The sequence below is a fragment of the Buteo buteo genome, chromosome 14 (assembly GCF_964188355.1).
Source record: "Buteo buteo chromosome 14, bButBut1.hap1.1, whole genome shotgun sequence".
Lineage (NCBI taxonomy): Eukaryota > Metazoa > Chordata > Aves > Accipitriformes > Accipitridae > Buteo > Buteo buteo.
The window spans coordinates 19,085,993-19,106,779 of NC_134184.1; the positions used below are offsets into that span (position 1 = coordinate 19,085,993).

The 20,787-nt window shown below is 36.2% G+C and overlaps 1 protein-coding gene across 4 annotated transcripts in view; it reads left to right on the plus strand.

Moving 5' to 3' along the window:
• Positions 1–20,787, plus strand: part of DACH1 (dachshund family transcription factor 1) — a 366,682-nt gene that overhangs the window by 325,408 nt on the left and 20,487 nt on the right. For 3 of the 4 annotated variants that reach the window (XM_075046090.1, XM_075046091.1, XM_075046092.1), the window contains 2 exons: positions 4,037–4,180; positions 4,649–4,717. In XM_075046090.1, coding sequence (XP_074902191.1) covers positions 4,037–4,180; positions 4,649–4,717 — 213 coding nt within the window. Of the gene's footprint in view, positions 1–4,036; positions 4,181–4,648; positions 4,718–8,661; positions 8,729–20,787 lie in introns of all 4 variants that reach the window. The other variant, XM_075046093.1, reaches the window with a different exon arrangement.

The window sequence follows — 20,787 nt, forward strand, 5'->3', positions numbered from 1 at the left end:
AGTAATATACAACACAATTATGAATGCCATAGGTGCTGTTATGGACTTTGGCAGGCTGTGATCATTATGAAAAAGGATAGCTACTTAATACAATGACAATTTGTATAAAATTTAAGAATCCACAAGGCCGTAGGAGCTCTTGTCTCTGTTTTATGTGCTAGGATCATATATTGCATATTTAAGCAAACCGTATGTAATAAATATAAAGATAATGGTAATATATAAGCCCTTTATCCTGCACAGTAGATCAAACACGTGTTTGTAGAAGGAACAGTTAAGGTTCTTCTTGATAAGGCAGTAGCATTAGTAGCATTTCAAACATTAACATCAGCCCAGTGTAAAGCATATACATGTTAAAGATTTTTAAATAATTTCATTGATAGTAAAGGTAAAGCAGTTTACAGTGATTTGCATTAACTATTTGCATTACGAGCACGTTCCCATCTTTCTTTATGGGTCTGTTTTTCTGTATATGTATGTCTTGCCCTTTAATAGTGTCTAATTACTTTGCAAGGGACAGTTAACCTCTGGGGCCCACTTGCTGTTTAACACAGACCATGACAAGTCAGATATGTATTTTTGCAGGGCTACAGTTATAACTCTCTTCTTGTCCAGTTTAATTTTCTGAGAACCAGCTAAGTAGGGAATCCTGAGAACACTTGGATTCACAAGCAGTATCATTTATACCTTTAACTAACAAGCTAGCAGTAAGTACACAATATAATCCCGTTTCATGCCTTGACCCATTAAAAGGTAGGACTGTCACATCATTAATTTCCCTTTTTTAACTTTTCAGAATACATTTTTAAAGTCAATTACTATTAACAATTATCACAGCTGTGCAATGAATCATGCCTTTGTTCACAACTGCCCTATTTTGCTCAGTACAATTCACTACTTTTACACTTTAAAAATAGTTTTGTAAAAGAGCTTCGTTGTTCTTCACATCCTTCTACCTCTATGTGTCACAACTGCTCAAATATATATTCCCTTTTAGAGTTAGGCAGTCACATGCACAATAGAAAAGGGGGGGGGACACCTAACTGACCTTACTTGAGTTTTGCCATCTAAAAGTTAAGCACCTCATTTAAGTTAATATAAGTTCCCTTTCTCATCATTAAAGAAAGAGATTCGTTTATCCTGTTCTCAGTCAGGTAGGTGGGGTCAATTACACCATGAAGACTTCTTTCTCTTCCCAGCTCCAGAGGGAATAGAGTTGACTAGGCTGGACTAGACACTTATGCTTTCAGCAGTTAAAATTATGCAAAATTAATTTCACTCAAAGCTGTATGTCAGGAAAGAGCATGGGATAGTCCCTTATTTTGGTACTGAAATAATTGACAGTGTTATTTTCAGCATGATGCATTACCTGCTTTTTTATATGTGTCCCTCTAATGATAATACTGCACTTGTAAAAGAATCAGACCAAAGAGGAATGGATTTGAACACTTAATGGTGGTATGCAATGGTCTGTACAAAAGAAAGAAAAGTAATGGATTATTCTTTAAAATGAACAGATCCAAGTAGGAGAGAAAAAATAAGGTAGATTGTAATTATTGTGAGAATTTATCTTTCAATTAAAGGTAGAAAAATACATAGGAGGCTTTAGCTACTATTAGTTTTCCAGACAGCAAGTGTCATGTCTTAAAGAAAGTTTCACATGTCTTAATGGAAGCTTGAGCAAGATGGGAGAAGTGTACCTTATCCCTGTTAAGAGTTACCATATGAAAAAACTGAAATACACTTGAAAGCTAAAGCGTAGAAAGACAAGTCACTGTGTCACATACAGGTCAAAACCCATTAGGTGAATGGGATCTTCAGCATTAGGCAACATCTATCTTTTGCTTGTTGTGTTAACACAAGTCAAATATCTTTTTCTTTAGTGTCCACATCTGAATATTTTTGCTGTTTTTTGGAACATTAAATTCACTGCTGCTACTGTATGTTCTACAGAGCTGCTTATTTACTGTACTGTCTCCTTCCTTCTTTGTAAATACTCCAATTAGTGATTCCTAAGGCTGTAGGATGTGTCTGATCAACTGGTGAAAGTAGGATAATATCTCTTCTGTGAGCAGCTACACAGTAAGGGCTTGCTAATTCTGGCTCTGACTGCTGTAGTCACATCTACAATGTGTCAGCCATGATGACATTTTAATTCAGAAAGCAACATATGTTTCCTTCTCATTTATTGCAATCACTTTCAAAGTACTTATAATGAAAACATTAAAACCATGCAATGATTCAAAATGTATTTAGTTTAGCCTTTGTATAGATACTAGATGTTCTTTGATAGTATAAGCTAATTAGCCTGTAAAGTAGTTGGTACTATACAAAATGAGAAAGGACCAAAATTCCAAAGTCTTGCATGTAAATTATGTAGCTATTCTGACTATAGGGTATGTGCTTATATTAATTTTGTGTCTGAACAGTTCTGTATAGCAACACAAATATCCAAGATCACCCCAAAAGTGGTTATTCTTAACATATAAATTAAATAGTAATAACAGTGATGATTCCCTTTAAAAGTTTCATTATTTGCATTTTGTGAAAGATACCACCATCACAGGCTACTGGAAACGGGGAGTATGAACTGGTGGAAGTATTTTTTTACCTTTCCCAGCATTCATCCCTAGGCAGGTACCAGAGTTTACTTTGGAGTGAGATGCTGGTCCAGATAGATCTTGGCAGTCAAACCTAGTATCACCTAGTATCTGGTTTTGGTAAGGATAATTCTTTTAGTGTGTGTAAAGAATTCTTTAGTGAGTAGTTTAGTAGATAATTGTTTAGTTAGTGTCAAAATAACAGACTCTCCAGGAAAAGGTTATCCCGGAAGATCTTATGAGAAATACGCTTCTTACATGCACATTCCTGAAAACCCTAAATGTGCTATGTAAGAAGGCTTGGGGCGTGGTGGGGGAGATAATGATATGCTCTGCAACTTTACATGATTTCTTTAGAGACTTGCTTTGGCTTTTATTGAGTAGGAAAATTAGTTCACATTGTCTTTTTCCATCAGGAATGTGACCTGTGATATGTTCCTTCAGTTAGGGATCATGCAAGTGTTATTTTGTTGTTGTGAGTCACTGGTAACATGGAAAAGAAAGTTGTGATGAGGTTTCATCCTGCTCTTACGATACTTTTCCTTGTAAAATTTGAACTGAAGAGATACAAGGAAAACATTTTTCTAAATTAGGGCCTTCTAATGCTTAATTTTAAAATACTCCTTCCTTTCTTAATATTTTCCCTCACATTTGACAAAGCAAAGTAATATTTACTTGGCTGGGGGTTCCAGCACCGTAAAGGATTTGCTGTGAGTTCATTCTTCAGGGTTAGTTGGCTGATGGGACAGGACCCAACAGAGAGCAAGAAAGAGAAAAGGGGAAGACAAAGGGAAATGTGGACAAGAAATAAATCCGGGGAAGGGACCAGGCACCAAGAGGTCGGATGGCTTGCAGGAAGCAGCAGCTTGGAGAGGAGTTAGAAAGCTCAGGGCCTTTCCCGAAGGATTGAGGACCACAGCGGGGAGGGGGCTGAGCCCCTCCTGCAGCCCGGGCACCCGGGCAGCCAGATCTCCCTCTTGTGGGAGAGAAGCTGCAGGCAGGTGAGAAATTCTTCACTATGTCTATACTAGCTTGTGTGCTAAGGGCTATAACAAAATGGTGGACTTAATCCCAAGAAAACACCTCACCTCCAGAGACGGAGGCTTATCTACATCAGGTGATGCAAAAAAGTACATTTGCTTGCTGGTACCAAGGTTTTCTTATTTGGACATTCACAGATTCTCATCTGTTCATAAAAAAAATATATACCATAGCTGCATATCACCTACAGTTTTCAATACCATGGTATAGAACAGTAGCTTTCAGAATATTCCAGTGTGATTCCAGCAAATTTCAAGTAATTTAAATTGGTATTATGCAATTAATCAATTTATATGAACTGTTGCAGTTGTAGCATTTCTCGGGACTCTTAATAGGTAATCCTGTAGTGAAGTTTCAGATCCAAATCTGAGTACACTGATTTTCTTTTTTCCTAGCAATAATTCAGAAAAGGCTAAAGAAGGAAAAGAAGGCAAAGAGGAAATTACAGGAAGCACTTGAATTTGAGACTAAACGACGGGAGCAAGCAGAACAGACACTGAAACAGGCAGCTTCAACAGATAGTCTCAGGGTCCTAAATGGTAAGAAGCCAATTTTTGCCTCTGTGTCATTAACTTCCAATTTAAGTGCGAAAAGAAGCTTGTTACATTGAAAATTTGTAACATAATGGAAGGGAAAAGAAAGAAAATCTTTTTTCTTTCCTTCATTCAAGTGATGCCTCTTTCTTTATTGTTTTGTTACTTTATATAGTATGTGCAAATAAACTCACTGGAGAGAATGTTCAAACTAGGACAATTTTATATTATTAGCTTGAGAAGTCAATTTTTTTTCTTCTTCTTTTTCTCCCCCCCCTTTATGCTTGAAAAATCTATTGCTCATTAATCTTCCTAGTCTAACAAAAAATTGTCCTGGCCTCCAGTCATTGTTCAACATTAAAAAAACTGACAAAGGTTGATTGTATTGTAATTCAGCATTGGAGTAACAGGTTGTAAAAAGGGCTATAAGAACCAAATGAAATATGTGTCAGTCTTACCTTTCTATGTTTCTAGACTCTCTGACCCCAGAGATAGAAGCTGACCGCAGCGGGGGCAGAACAGATGCTGAAAGGACAATACAAGGTAGGAATTTGCAAAAGGCTATAAATCTAGATCTTGCTATATGAGTTTTTCCTCAGCTTTAGACTGCTATTCAAGCATGTAGCCTACCATCTGGGCCACATCAAAACAAGTTCAAACAAGGTCAAGTTCATCTTGCTTGTTTATAAGAGAGAATACATTCAGTGCTGATAGATTTTCTTTAAATTAATAGGTCATTTCTGTTTATACAGAGCAATTAAAGAAGAATAATTAATTTGAAGCAATATTGGGTTGAATCTCAGACATAATGAATGCAGTTTTTGTGAATATGTATAGTTAGATTTGAGATAACAATCGTTTTAAAGGTATATTTGAAACATTTTGAGCCTTTTAACTATACAAATGGGTAAACCTAGTGGGTAACATTCAAAGCGTGATGAGAATTTCATAGCTAATATTCAGTGGCAGTTACCGAAAGGTGTGTTTCAATAAGCTACTCTGAGCATTAACGATAAATAATCTGTTTATTCCCTTCTTGGATTTTTCATTTACTGTATCCCATTATTTACATTTTAATAAAACAAATCTGCTGAGTAAATTTATACATGAAATACTAAAGAGAGCCATATTATCTTCCCCTGTGAATCTAAATGTATATATATATTGCAAACAGCAAGATATTAGTAAAGAGCAAATTTTTAAGATAGTATTTATGTTATAATGTCTTCTCTAGTCAACAGGCTAAATCTACCTACGTGAATACTAAACAGTAAAAATAGCATTTGTTTTCAATTGTAAATGAAGGTGCATTTTTCAGAGGCAAGCCTAAAATGATTAGCTCCAGTAATCGCTCTCAATTGCCTTTATTTTGCATTTTGAAGTCAATCATCTTAACAGTATCATTTGACATCTGTGTGTTATTTAATCACATTTTCTAAATCCTAAAGAGTTGTTACTGGTGTGCCACAAGGAGGCTGTAACAACAGAATAAAAAGTCAACAAGCTTTTAATGTATTGAGCATATAAACAAATACAAAAGAGGCAATAAGTTCTTATGAAAGACAAACACATGTATATAAACAAAACCATTTAGATTTAAAGCAAGTTATGTCTGCAAAGTCAATAACTCAGAAGTTGGAATATGCCAGATTAAACGTTGCCTGGGAAGTGGGTACATATTATGAGGTTTGTTATTCCAGAATCCTGCTTTCCTTCCCATCAAATGTATGCCTTATTCAAAGCATCATTTGACATAATTAATTTATTAGGAATCCAGTCATTACATCATTTTGTTATAATCCAGTCATTTTGTTATTTTGTTTGGTGCAAAGACAGACCTCTAATTTCTTGGGAGGCCATTCTGTTACACTAGTCACTGCAGTCCCTGAGCATTTTGCAAACATTAATTACTTTATCTTCAGAGCATTCCTGCAAGGAAGCAAAGTTTGGAGTATTCAAATTTGAAAGCTGGGAAATGGAGTCACAGACAGATTAAGATGACAAATTGCTTAACTTTCAAGTATCGAGGACCTAATTTTTCAGGATACTTTGCATTTTTGGCAAATGTATTCAAATCACTACTCCTGTTGAATTCAGTTTTGCTTATGGGCTGAGATACCAAGCTGGATATTTATAATATGAGCAACACATAATTACTGAGTATTTTGGAAGTATGTATTCTAAAGGACTTATCCCAAACTACATAGGAATAGCTTTTTAACCATGATTATCCATTCTTTTCCAGCTATCCTCTGCCTACTTATGCTCATTTCATATATTTCCATTTCTGCAACAAATGAAATCAAGGACTTATAGGCAACATTCTCAGTAATGATGACCTTTCCTTGATTCATCTGTCCAAGGTGGTGCAGGTTAGAGAAAAAATCCACAGATGATTATTTAATTGAAGACTGGACCATGATATATTCTGATCGTGATATTGGATCACATTGCAAAGGCAACCTTAATTCTGACATTTCCTGTCTCTACTTTGCAGTCTTAACATATAATTAAAACAGGGGTTTTTTTAAAGGAAAGGGAAAAAGAAGCAAGAAATAGAGTTGTAATTTCTGATAGTTTCATATATTCAGCTTAATCATCATACAACTGTTCAGAACTTGAGATCTACCACAATATGTAACCCTACAGCACAAATGTAACTGTGGGAGCTTGTTGTCATTGTGGATCAGCTGTTATAGGGTGACAGGTTTCAGAAATAGTTCAGGAAATAGTTAATAGCAGGCAAATAATGCTAAGTGTCAGGACTCTTTGTGTTCACTTCCAACGTTGGAAGGAGGATTCCTTTTCACCAGAAACTCCCTCCTCTATGGAGCATGTATCCCTGTGTCTCTGTCCCAGTTCCTCCTAGTTTCTTCTTCCTCACTCCAATTCCAGCTTTTGTCAATGGCTAACCTCACTCTTCCCTTGCTCTGCATTACATTGTGTTTCTTTTTTCCTAACCTCACATTCTTCCAGTGTTCTTGTCTGAACTCAGTTTCATGCCACCCTGATAATTTCTTTAATTACAAGCTCTTTCTCTCTCAGTGACCCCCAGCCCCTGTCTCTGTCCGACCCTTCCTGTCGCCTCCTCCTCTTGTCCAGTCCTTTTGAGAGCTGCACTGACATTCCCCATTACCAGCCTTTCCTGTTTGGTACCACATCTCTGTCTGTATTCTCTGCTTCCCCCCACCTCCCCATCGAGCTCACGTTCCCTACTGCTCTCAGTACACATTCTGTTTCTTCTTCTGCATCTGCCTGGATATCGGGGAGGGAAGCACTGAGAGCACTCTGTTCTTATTTCAATATTTAGCACAGCAATTGTTTCAGGAGTTAGGAGAAAGAGTTGCAGGGAAAGAACTGCTTCATTCCTGCAGCACCGGGATAAAGCATGCTCAGTACAGAAGAGGTCCTTGGAGAATTTAGCTGCAAAACTCTACAAAAGCTTTCCAGTGGGTGAAACTGGGATTTTTCCAACACTTTTTTGAATTTTCACTGGGGCAACAAAGACCATGGCTTTCCAACTTTGCAAAATTTCAATTATGTCCTTACATTTTATCTGTAAATGATATTTTTTATACTCTAGTATGCACTTTAGAAGAATTATTATCTAGACTATACAATATATTCCATAATAAAGAATATAATACTCTCATGTTTCAGGTTCTGGGAAAAAATACTTACTAGGGAAATACTTATGCCTTTCTTATTCCTCTCAAAAATATACCTGTATCTCAGTATCAAAGCTTGTCTGAGTCAATAGTCTCTTTATCCACAATCATTAATTTTTTTTCAACTTACTGTATTAAGCATGCTGTGCAGTTCTATAACTAAGCAAACAAAAGTAGGAAAGCTGCAGCATTCTGTGGGGAATCACATCTGTGGGGAAGTGAAATAATTGAAATACCAAGTGTAATTTCAGCATTTAAGAAAATATTTTGCAAGAAAATCAGAATTTAAAATAAAGATTTTTATCTACTATTCATTATAAATAAAAGGATACTTGTCAACTTGAAGTTATATTTAATGTTGATATTTTTAACTATCACTTTTGTGAGTAAGGAATACGACTAATTTAAGTATAAAAGATAATTGCATTTGTCAATAAGGGGGTTATGTTCTGTTCTATTTTTCATCATGTAGCATCATTCAGATTCACTTTTAGTTCATGTAAAGTCTTTTGTAAAATGGGAGAGATAATAAAAAGAAATTTGAATATGAGACTATAAAAAGAAGCAATACAGGATATTTTAGGGTTGGGCTTGGGTTTTTTAAATACTGGGTAGATAACAGTTTGCTGAAATATCCATAAAATGCTAATAAACAATCATAATAAATAACCCAGTTATGGGTCTCGTATTTTTTAACAGATACAAACAGATACTAAGTTATTAGGAACTGGTGTAGGCACTGGTTTTAAATGTTTTCTTTCTTGCTTCTGTTTAAAATAATAATAAAGCAGATTATCCTCTTCTCCATACATATTGTAGGTTCACTAGATGCCTATGCCTAGCTCCCAATCCGGTTTCCCAAGACCCCCTCATCCCACACAAAAAGGTACCATACAAAGATAATGTTTGACTTTTATATACTGTTTTGTTACCAGACCTCTTACTAAGCACTAGAACAATGACATTTACTGCCGCTTTTACTTTCTTATTTCCACTGACTTTTTCTTCCCCATCTGGTTACTTACCATGTATTTGTCTACCTACATTATTAATTTTTCTTTTCCTCTATAAATCCTACATTCTCAATTTTCTGTCTCCCAATATTTTCCCTGCCAAGTCCTGTACATTCATCTTCATTCCCTTTAAACACCACTCCCCTTATGCATTATCTGAACTCCTCTAAATATATTCTACTTCTGCACTGTCTTCCCCATTGACCATTCTTTTCATATGGTGTCCCTGTGATGTCTTCATTTTCCCAAATCACTCCCACATTGTTTTGTGCTTCCTTCCCAAAACTATCCTGATAAGAACAGGAAGCTTAACCAAATTTTCTCTCTCTCAGGCTGCTATTTTGTTTCTCCATTTCTCCAATGTCGTCTCCATTTCTTACCTATATTCTAGAAATTGCCTCATCCTCTACCTTTTCTGCTTTTCTCCAATTAATTTGCAACTTCTACATGCCATCATTCCAGCTGCTTCTGAAACCAGTTCCATCATTTTCTGCTTAGTCTTCTCACCCTGTTCAGTTCCCATGAATTCTCAGGCCTATCTTTTTTTTTTCCCCCAATGTCTGTTTGTGTTCCAAGAGACCCTTTGCACTTTGCCTGTCCTCAAAACTTTCCTGTCCTACTCCACTCTTTCAGTCGCATTCTTTAGTGCACATTTTGTTCCTTTTGTTCATCAATCAAAATTTCATACCTCAGTTCCTTATTCTGCTGCAAATATTCTTTTTATCTTCTAGCACACTATCAGCCTTTCTCCAAATGAGTATGTTACCTTACTCTCCCTGTCCCTTAGCAAAATGAACTTATGCTTTCTAAGCCCCTTCCCACCGACTGTTTCTTCTCGCCTTTTTCTAGTTCTCTGTCTCTTCTGTAGGGTCATATTAACAGTACAGTTAAGTGTAATGCTAAGTGGCTTCACAGTATGCTTTCCTGATGTAAGAAGAAGAGCCACTCAGCTGCCATGAACATAAAAGCTTCCAGGGCCATCTTTTTCCCGCCCAGAAAGGACAAGGCAGAAAATGGAGATGTTGAGCAGATACAGGAATAGAGAAAGAAGGCAACTGCTACTCAGCACACTGACTGCATAGTCCCATATGAAATTACCTGTAAGGCCTTTGAAGGCTACTGAGGAATAGTGAGAAGGAAATTATGATTTAACTTTGCCCACACCAAGAACCTAGCGTGTGCATTTTGCTGCCTAAGTACTAGGGGAAAGCTGCCCTGCAGCTGCCCTCCACATTAATAAAAATTGCTTAGATACAGCTTCAGTCATTTGCCTGAAAACCTAACCTAAATTGTTTTCTGTGTTGGTTCGAAACTTGTTTAATCTACTTTTCAACAAGCAAAATCAGTGCAATAATCTCAGCAAATGATAGTCCTTGATTGTTTCTTGCTATATTTGTGTTTGAAAGATAGCCATCTGAAGGACCTCCACATTGAAAAGGAACTTTTGGTGGTTCTGTGAAGCGTGTGTGCACAGTTCCATTTCTGTTGTATAAATCTTGGACAAAAGCATGTGGAAATGTGTGATGATATTTCTTATGAGATCAAAAATTTTATTGGAAAAGGCTATTATCAAGGCTGTAAAGTCAAGCATTCCAAAATTAGGAAATGGTAGAATTAAGGTTGTCTTCCGCACCTTTGTTCAACCGTCTTTGTGTATGCATCATGATATAATCTTTAATTATATGATTAGATACTGTATTTTTCACAGTACCCTGTCTCATTCAGTGCGGAGGACAAGGATGTAGTTGAATAAATGGATATCTATCCAATATTTTCTTTTATCTTCAGTGCTCAGTGTATGTTCTCATGCTTTATATAATACCTGGTTTATATATAATACTTTCATCATTAGACATCATGCTTTACAGAAGAGGTGTGAATGATCATCTCAATTTCTTTCATATGTTAAATCTTAATTTTAGCATTTCCTAACAGTTGAGTGTTTTGCTTAACCATTTGAATAACGTCCTAGGTAACCATTTTCTAGGGTTTTCTTTTTAACTGTAAACTACAAAGAAGTTTCACTGTGACATGACATCTGACAACCTTAAGGACTTGAATCTTTAGATTCACAGTGATAAAGCTAACAAAGTAACTGATAAACTGTAATACCTTATGAGCAGTGCAGTCTAAGGAATGACCATTTTGCCATGGGGGTTTTACAGATACTTGTGGAGATAAAGACAGACAATCTTGGGATACATTTCACACTCCTGGGCACAGAATCTTCCTTTCATTTTTCTTGCAACCTGTATCACTTTTAACAGTGTCTTCATCAAGCTTTCTCATTCATGTTTCTTGCTTGTCTCTGGCCTTTGTATCAGTCCTAATAACCATTTCCAAATTTTATAATCTCTTTGTTGCCTCTTTTTTTGTCTCACCTTTCAATACAAGTTTCTATTTATATCCAGTCATAATTCCAGCCTCTAATTTTAACTTCTTACAGCTAATATCCTTGTTAATCAGCTAATATCCTTGTTAATCAGACGTCTCCAGATATTGGCTCATAATGCTCTATCCATATGCTGCATATCCAGTTACTTGTCAAGATTTCTCCCTCTAAAAGACTTGAGATGACTTTACCTGACTTTCTTGCCCTATCTGTGTTCTGTCCCCCATCTTTCATTCTATTCTCAACCACTGAGTCCTGTTCTTGTCTAGTCAGTCCAAATCACTTAGTCCCCCAACTTCAGTCTTAGTTCCTGTCAGCCCACTATTTCTTATTACTAGCTCCCTTTCACAGTGTCTTCCAGTGCCCTGGTTTCTGTGTTTCTATGGGTTTAGCCAGTCTTAGTCACTCCTCCTAGTCACATTTTCTGTCTTTATTTCCAATTCCAACTCCATCAGACGACTTGTCCTAATTTCTCTAAATCTTAAGTTTTATATGAGCTTATGATTGTAGACTTAGAGAAGATTACCATTGGCTGCTAATCATAGATAGGACACATTTTCTAGTGCAAGACTACTCTCAAATTAACCCATATTTTTTAAAAAAATAGTTTTCAATATCCTCAAGTGACAGGACATCTATTTCTTTTCTGGCAACATCAGTTCTCCTTGCAGCATATTTAACTAAAATGTCTTTTCTTTAGTCTTTCCTTCATTTATTTTGCCCATGATCTTGACTGTGATGACCAGGATCAAGTCCATTTCTTTTATCCATTATCCTTCTGTAGAGTCCCTTCAATAATTCCATCTTTATCCCAGGGCTTCTATCTCCTATCTTTGCATTTCTGTCTGTTCCTCTCTATGTCTCCCTTCCTCTTAATCAAAAGCAATTTCATTTGCTCCCATAGCTCCTCAAAGATGAGGTCATCCATCTGTATAATGCCATGTAAACCAATGGTCATACATTCTCTACAGTATTAATTGATTAAACCCAAGAAAAGAAAAGCACCTGATTCTTTATACATTTTACCATTTTTTTCTTGCCTTTTTTCTCATTAAAACATCTTAGAAATGTTAAATATATATATAACTCAACTTGTAAATTCTACATTTTTATTCAGTTGACACTTGCTTATCAGTTATTCCATTTTTATTGCTGCTTAGTAAGTACTATGGATTTGTTGTTACTCATTTATTATTGCATTTATTATTGCATTTCTAGCAGAAAGGTGCTTAGGTTTAGTATAGAGCCAGGATTCTCAAATGGATTTATCAGGTCATTTTCAGAATGAAAATACACTTTCGCTTTCCCATGTGACATTCCTTCTTTTCTGCCACCCCATTTCAACACTATTGCAGCTTCCCTTGTATCGTTGCTTTTCCATTCTCCTTTCACCTCTCTTTCAAGCCCAACCCCCCCCTGCAAATATTAATTCTGAATATCCCCAATCTTTCTTACGACACCACTTCTTTGACCTGTGAGGCAATGTGTGTGTATGATCTGGAGCTCTGTGTTTGCTGGTTGACCAGGTGGCTGACTAGGAGATACATGCATTCTAAGGGATCAGCGACAAGCTAGGAGATACGCATTTTCTGCTGGACATCTTGTTGCTGCCTCTTGGCAGCTGGGCAAATCAAACAGTACATGATGCTTCTCAGCAGCTGATGGGCCAAACAAATGGTTTTTCAAGCTGCAAGAGACCCACGGCCCACCTGTTGTGCAGGCCTGCTATAAAGGTTGAACATTTCAGCAGGGAAAAGAAGTCAGGAGCTGGAAACAAAGCTGTCAGAAGCCTGGAAGGCAAAGGGATTTTTTTTTCTAGATATATTGAATAACTGCCCAAGGAAACATCTGCTACTTAGCTGGGCTGTTTATGGAAACAAACAGCTGACTATTCTAGACCCAGAGAAATATAAAAAGGTTCTGTGAAGCAGCAATGACAAAACAGTGGACTGGGGTTTTTTGGAGATGAACTTTTCTATGATTTTTAGGCCTCTTAGCCTGTTATTCCATTAGGCCAGATTTTTTTTTAAAAAAAGAACCTAATAATTTCCATTTAATTTGTCAATAAAAAGTCTTCTTTCAATTTAGGGGTCAACAAACAGTAAGAATGTCTGTCTATGTTTGTGAAATACCGTGTCTTGTGAGAGTGTGATTTTCAGCAATCTGACAGATAGATTTTGCATTTTTCTTTTTACCTGTCTGATTATCAGGTTTCTTCCTTAAGTTTTCTGTTCTTCAGGTTTCTGAAGTTCAGTAAGACAACTGGTTTCAGTCTCTACAGCTTTGGTTAACTGCAGACATAAGACAGGACCGTCTCTGTAATGTGACTGCCCTCCTTAGGGTTATTCTAACGCCTCTAGAGTGGTGATCTGAGCTCCCAGAAAAGTGTGAAAAAGACAACAGAATGGAGCAAAACCGTTGTAGTGACCCACTAGGGAGTCATGTCTGCTGTCTTGTTATTGATCCTTCTCTGCATGCCAGAGTTTGTCAAATTGATGCATTGGTGAAAACGTATGCCCATGCACTGTTCAATTTTAGAAGCTGAAGGATAGTGTGTTTTCTGCATTGCTCTTCTGCTTTGTCTTTCTTATGCTCAACAAAAAAAATAATTTCAGACCTAGTGGTTGTATTAAAGGAGGAAAACTGTTAGAAGTTTAGTGTCTAACCCTCAGTGACATTTAGTGGAGCTGTTTTACTAGCTCCTTTTGGTTAGTCCACCCAATTCTATTTTATTTTTGTTCAGTCTTCCTAAAATATTTGCTGGTTAAACATTGTTCATATTTGCAGTAACACATACTTATAATGCTTCATTTTCCTTCTGATTAGTGCCTTAAACTTCAGCTGCTTTTTGACTGCAGTGTGTAACACCTTGTATTAATGTCAGGGTCATGCACTTATTATTCATCTGTACAGTGCTATGCACTTCAGTGAAATTATATACATAATAATAAATAACAACATTAATCTGTGTGCACCACCTTGAATTTCATTACTGTTGCAGAAGGTGTATCTCTGAAAATAGGTTCTCTAGTTTTTACAGTTTTTAGAAAGAGCTGGGCTCTCTCCTTGTACGCTAATTTAAATATTTTATTTTATTTCCCCTAAGAAGAATAAGCCTTACTAGCTTTACCAGCTCACAAGTTTTAAAGACATTTGTTTTACTGATGGCTTGGCAGACAATCCAGTATAGTTCAAATTTTAAACCTAGATTGTACATTAGACATTTATGACATCTCTTGCTAGTTCGTCTGTCTTTTACTGTTGAAATCTGAATACTTAATAAGGAAACATACAATAAAGATTTAGTTTGCTTCATATTTCCTTGACCATGAATAAATACTGAAATTATCTTACAATGCCTGGAAACCAAACAGTAATAAGTATGTTCCCTATCCCCCTGCCCAGGAGTCCAGCACTTTGGCAGGTTTTCAACCCAAGCTAATCAATTAAAGACAACATTGATTAACTTAAACAGAAGGTGGTATTGATTGCAGGCAGTAACCTATAAATAGATGATTGTTTCATAGTGTTTGTAGGTCGTTGTTAGCTACACCTTTAAACTTTAAGGTACATAATCCTGTTACCTGTCACCCAAAGAGCAAAGGAAGGGCATGGAGTTAATAAACAGTTACATATATGTTGCAAAATATTCTTTCAGAGGCCTCTCATTCAACACTGACACTCTTCCATAAAAACTTTTCCACATTTTCTTTGAAATTGCTATCTATTGCAATATATACAAAGCTGTTGGAAATCAAATATGTTCATGGCTTTTCTACTGAGATAAATGATTAATCGATCAGAGGCTTTCTTCCAACATGGTACTTCAGTGCACTTGTAAAGCAACTATGTGTAAAATTAATGACTAAGCATGAACAGAGTCAAGTGAGAAAATTCAGGACAATAAGAATATTAAATAAAACACATTGTGCACCGAAGAAGTTATTAAGACTTTATATAGAATTGTTTTGACTTGTTTCATTTTTGTTCATCTCTTACTTCCTCCTCCATGTTCGTATCATTCAAAGAGGGAAGGATAGGATGGATGAATTCTTACCTAGCAGGCTTCCTAGGTCACCCCAGTTGTCTTGCTATCTGGGAAAGACAGGCACTGCAAGCCATCATTTTACCTATTTATGTTTCCCATAAGTACTCTGTCCCCTTCGTCTTCTCCCTCAGAAGGTAACTGAAACCTGAGCAGGCTGGTGAAACACACATTTCTAGCATAGTCTCATCAGCTGAAAAACAAATCACTTTTTCCCTTCTAGAGAAAGAACTAAAAGACTTTATTTTTTAAACCAGGATGAAAAATTGATTAAAACAACAACAACATCAGCATAATTTCTCATTGTATAGAAATGGTGTTTCTGTAGCCTATCATGAAACAGATAAAAACAAAGCAGATTTCTACTTCATTCACAACTGAACTATAATCCTGTTCTTCTTTAGGTTGGTTGGGGAGCTAGATCTGCTGACTGTAAGCTGTTTATCAGTGTGTGCCTCTACACTATGTAGGAAGCTGTCCCTTTTTCTCTTTCTTTTTTTTTCCCTCAGCCACATTTACTACTTCTTAGACAAGTGCTGGAAAGTGGCATCATGTCAGCTGTAATGTGTGTCATAAAGGAGACTTTTTCTTGGCATTTGGTTTTTAAACTACTATAGAGATTAAAAAAATGCCTGATGTTTGTGTATCATCCCGTTATAAAGGAACTTCATCTGTCAATATTAGTGTTTCATTCTTCTATGAAATCATTAAGACTTCACCATCAACAGACCTCAAAATATTTAATGGTTTGAGATTTTTCTAATAGTTGCACTTCCCTTGTTGTGACTTGTTGTGTGAAGCATGAGACAGACAAGTCTTATGCCAAAATAACAGTAATAATTTTCATTCTGCTAAAAGTACTGTGCTTTAGAGAACTACTAGTACAAACTAGTAGCTGGTAAGTTACTTTATCCACTTAGCACACAGAGGAGGACGTCTATTAGACGAGATCCACGTCTCTGTCCTGAAAGGTACTACAGCTTGGGTAGGTAAAAAGAAACATCAAGTCCAGATTAGATTTCAAATCTTGAATTTCAAGTTCAATCAGATTTGAAACATTAAATATGAAAAGTGGCCATCCTCTTCAGCATTCCTTTTTGACTGTCAGCCACTGCCTGCATTGAAGAAGAAAAGAAAATTTCTTAGCAAGCCATGTGAGCTAATCTACCAGGGAAGGTCATCATCAATTTCCCATCTTATCCTTGCATGTCTGAAACTCTGAAAAGAGATTTTCAGAGAGAAGTTAAGATATTCTTATCATAACATTAATTCTTGCACTATTTAAAAAGTGATTTCGTTGTCCACAAGTAGATGCCTAGTGCCATTTGAGATGCTCCAGGGCATCTGAGACATCTTCATAAGGTTAATCATGCCTATGGAAGATCCAGGACTTTCTGGAGCAGCAGCTGGAAGCCACACAGGATATGGAAGGCTGATTCAAATCATACCAGGTGTTGAATCAAGCCCTTTTTGTTCATTTAGAACACCTTTGAACATATTACATTCTTGACTTCAGTTATATTAAATGGAAATTTATAGTTTATTATGTATTTTGAATAAAAATATATTTATTACTACATTAATTCCAAAGGGAATGCCTATGCCACTATTCTTCTAGCATTTTTAGTGGAAACACACAAACATTCATGGGATAATTTCTCCAGCTCTCACTCTCCTGTTATCTGTGGACTAGCTTGTATTTTACATAGCATTTGACTGAGATATGAAGATGTGAGATGTGGAAAAAAAGTTGTGGTCGCTTTTTGTTTTTTAAAGAAGCCCAAACTCACTGACTTTCAAAAAGAGCTGATTTTTTTACCATATGTGACTCAGACAGCAGCCCTTTGGCCAAGTAGAGAGCTGGCCCTGGATATGCCAACCCAGAACTTTGTTAATATGCCTGAGAGTAGTATTGTACTTTCTCCATTCTTCGAAAAATCTTTGCTATCTCTCTCTACATTCAATATTAAAATCTTTTCATAGCTGCTTCCTTTTTTTAGGTTTAAAAAAAAAAAAAATCCAATTTCACTGGGAAGCTTGCAAGAGTAATTGTATGAAGAAATAACTAAAGAAGTAAGGATGGTCTTCAGCAGACATTCAACAGAATTAATTTATTAAGAGTGTATAATTCTTTTCAATTGCTAGTGTAAATATGTATATCGAAACAGAAAACCAAATCAGGCATCAAGGTGAAGGAAAGCATGTTTGTGCATAATAGTTCTGAAAAACTGTTTAAGGACAGATTATTCATGAGAAAACACTGATTTCATAAATCTACCAAAATTAACTAGACAAAAATAGTCTCTTAAATTACGGTTATTTATTTCAGAGGATATTTCATTGATTATAATGTTTCTGCATGAATGTAAGTTTTAGTAAACAGATTTATTTATTTATTTTACTGATTCCAGTTTGCAGCCTTGTGGTCTGTCTCAGATAAATTCTTTTGAGCTATGTCAGAGGTAACTGGAAATCTAGTAGAAATGTTATCACTGTAATATCTGGACAACTCTGCAATCTTTAATGGATTTAATCTTCACATCAGGAAATACTCCTGTGATGCAGAACAAAGCAATTATCTTTATATCATAGAGGGGCTAAGGAGCTTGATCATGGATATGTTGGAAATCTGTGGTAGATCAGAGACTGAACTTAAATCTTGCAAGAACTAAAATGTTCATTCTGCCCTTCACGTTTTTGCCCTCCCTTTTATATGTTCCTTCATGCTCTCTCATTGTATAGACTTATGGAAAACTAGATCGAATGTACCCACTTGAATATCGGTGGTAGGATTTATGTCCCAGAACTTCATGCTAACAGAATATATGTAACACATCATCTGTGCTTGCTCTGCACTTGCTCAGACTGATGGCTAACCTCTGTGAATATCAGGGTAATGACAAAGTGCACCTGGTATAAGTCTTTTCAAGTCTTTTATTTGTTAGACACAGCTTTGAAAATACAACAACATATGTTGCCTAGCATTATTTGATTATTACTTGATTTGATATGATTACCCCTCACATATCAAGTTGACCCTATGTGTTCAGCTTTTGTAAAAAAGACCTGACATAGACTCTAGATTCTGTTACTTTGACATAAACATAACCAGTTTGATTAAAATACCTTGCATAATGACATCTAAAAGGTTTGAAGCTAAAATAATGGGGAATGGATTATTTAATTTATGTAGGTTCTGGCAGCTTCCTAACCCCAAAGCTCCACTGAATTTCTTTCTTCAGCTTCCTGGTATTACAGACAGGCTCAATACCTGCTATACTTTTCTACTTGTAGAAGTGAAGGTAAACCAGTGTCAGCTTTCTGTAGTTCAGGAGCTGAAGACTAAGCATGTATGCATTACTACATGCTTTCCTTTTGATGTTTTGGTCAAAACCACAAAGTAGGTGGAACGTTTAATTAAATCTGAGTTATCAAATGCAAATCTGTCCCCAAGTATGCTATGGCAACAGCAGGAAGCAAAGAAATTGCTAGTCATTTACGTGGAAGAGTATTCAATGCATTTCTTCTATGAGGTGAACCCATCTTAAAACAGCAACGGTGCAATAGTATTCATTAAATCTTTCAATATGATCATCCCTACCTATATCCCCGACCATATTCTTGAAATTACTGTCCCCATTCATGACCAAGGTAAACAAAAATTAGTGATGTAATATAGCCAAGTAATGTCATTTCCCTTAAAGCTTTACACAAATACATTTTGAGATGAGATGATGACTATGAAATGTTGGTGACCGTGCTGGTAAATGACTTCTTCAATTTATGTGGTAAGTTATATGTGTTCATGGACCCATATTCCTGAACACATTCCTGATTCAGGTACCATTCCTGACCTCAGGTCTTGCTGTCAGGCTCACCTGCAAATCCAAATTTCAAGCCTGAAGGATTGTAGTGAGTTAGTTTGTGAACATTACATGAAGTCTTCTTAACTGTGGAGAACAATGGAGGAAAAAACTATGAGGTGCTTATTTGGAAGCATCACTCCAATTTGAAGCATTTTGATAAGGAGTAATGCATAAGGTGAAGGGTAAGCAAAACCTTTCAAGTATGGTGTTTCCAGTTGTTAAAAGGGAAGAGCACGTGAAGGAATTAAAAAGGAGTGACAATTCAAAGAAGCAGACTAAGAAAATATTTTTGCCATATGAATTGGTTTATACAACTTGGACAGAAGTAAGCCTTAGTAGGTAAGATATGAAGAGAAACAGCATAGGAATTTACAGCTAGAAAGAGGGATAGGAAAATGAGGGCCAGAGAATTTTTATGAGAAGAAATTTAGACACTATGTTGTAATGAAGAGTCAGAAGTAACAAAAAGGATACCTTGATTTTGAACTTCACTGACAGACTAGATGAAAAGAATGGTTCATAGTGACTAAGAGTAATAGTAGTAGTGGTAAAGAGGAGGAGGAATCTGAAGGGGTGAACGATTAACAGCTCTGGTTTCCCAACCTGAGATTGTCAGAGCAGCTAAACATTCACACAGAGAATCAGAAAAACAGACTGAGGTTTTAGGTCAGACAGAAGGGAACAGACCTGGATTACAAAGGGCTGTGTCAATTGTCAACATGGATATGGTGGCTAAATTTCTGTTTGTGGATTAGACTACTCGGATACGAAGCATGGGGAGGGAGACAATGGGAGGGAGATTGTAGCCCTAAGAAACTAAAACAGAAAGTTGAGGAAGAAAGAAGCTAAAAACATCAAACTGAGAAAGAAATTAGCCATGTGGACAGAGAATAAGAAGATCCTAACAAAGGGAGAACAATATTTGAATACCAAAAACCTTTTATCAAAGGCTAGTCTAGAAAAGTCAAGGAGGTGGAGTATGAGGTGCTAATTCTAAGATTTTGCTAGAAAGAAATCATTAAAGACAGCTACATTTAATAAAAGTTTGCAAAAAAAGCTGACTAGCAACAGAATTGATGGTCAAGGAAGAAAGTACTTCCCAGCATTTTGCAAGGGTTATGGTCATTCACCCATATGTTTAACTGACGTATTCTTACCAAATTAGGAACATGGAAGTATTATATCCATATTGTTAAAGAATGAATGACTATTCAAAGAATAGGAAAGTTTCTTAGGTTTTAACTGCAGGTTAAAGTCCTTCATTACATTGTCTCTTATCAACAATGTCCCTGAAGACAGGATTCTGTTTATACAGAATTATTACAATGTGAGTTCTAGAAATTTTGTTTGATATTTTTGCTAAACCTCTGCGGTCATTGCACTTGAGAATTTTCTTAATGGTAGTAATAATCTATCAAGAAATGTCAAGCTAGGCATGGCCATATTTTCTCTCCTCTCGTATTTAAAGAGAAAATCTCAATTTCTGTCAGATGCTGTAGATTTGCCACCTAACTGAAAGAAGAAATAAATCAAATCATTGCACTTTAATATCTGATTCCAGGTAAAAGGTATGTACACAGCAAAACATTCAAAGGGAGGTGCCTTCAGCTGGAACTTGGTAAACAGCTG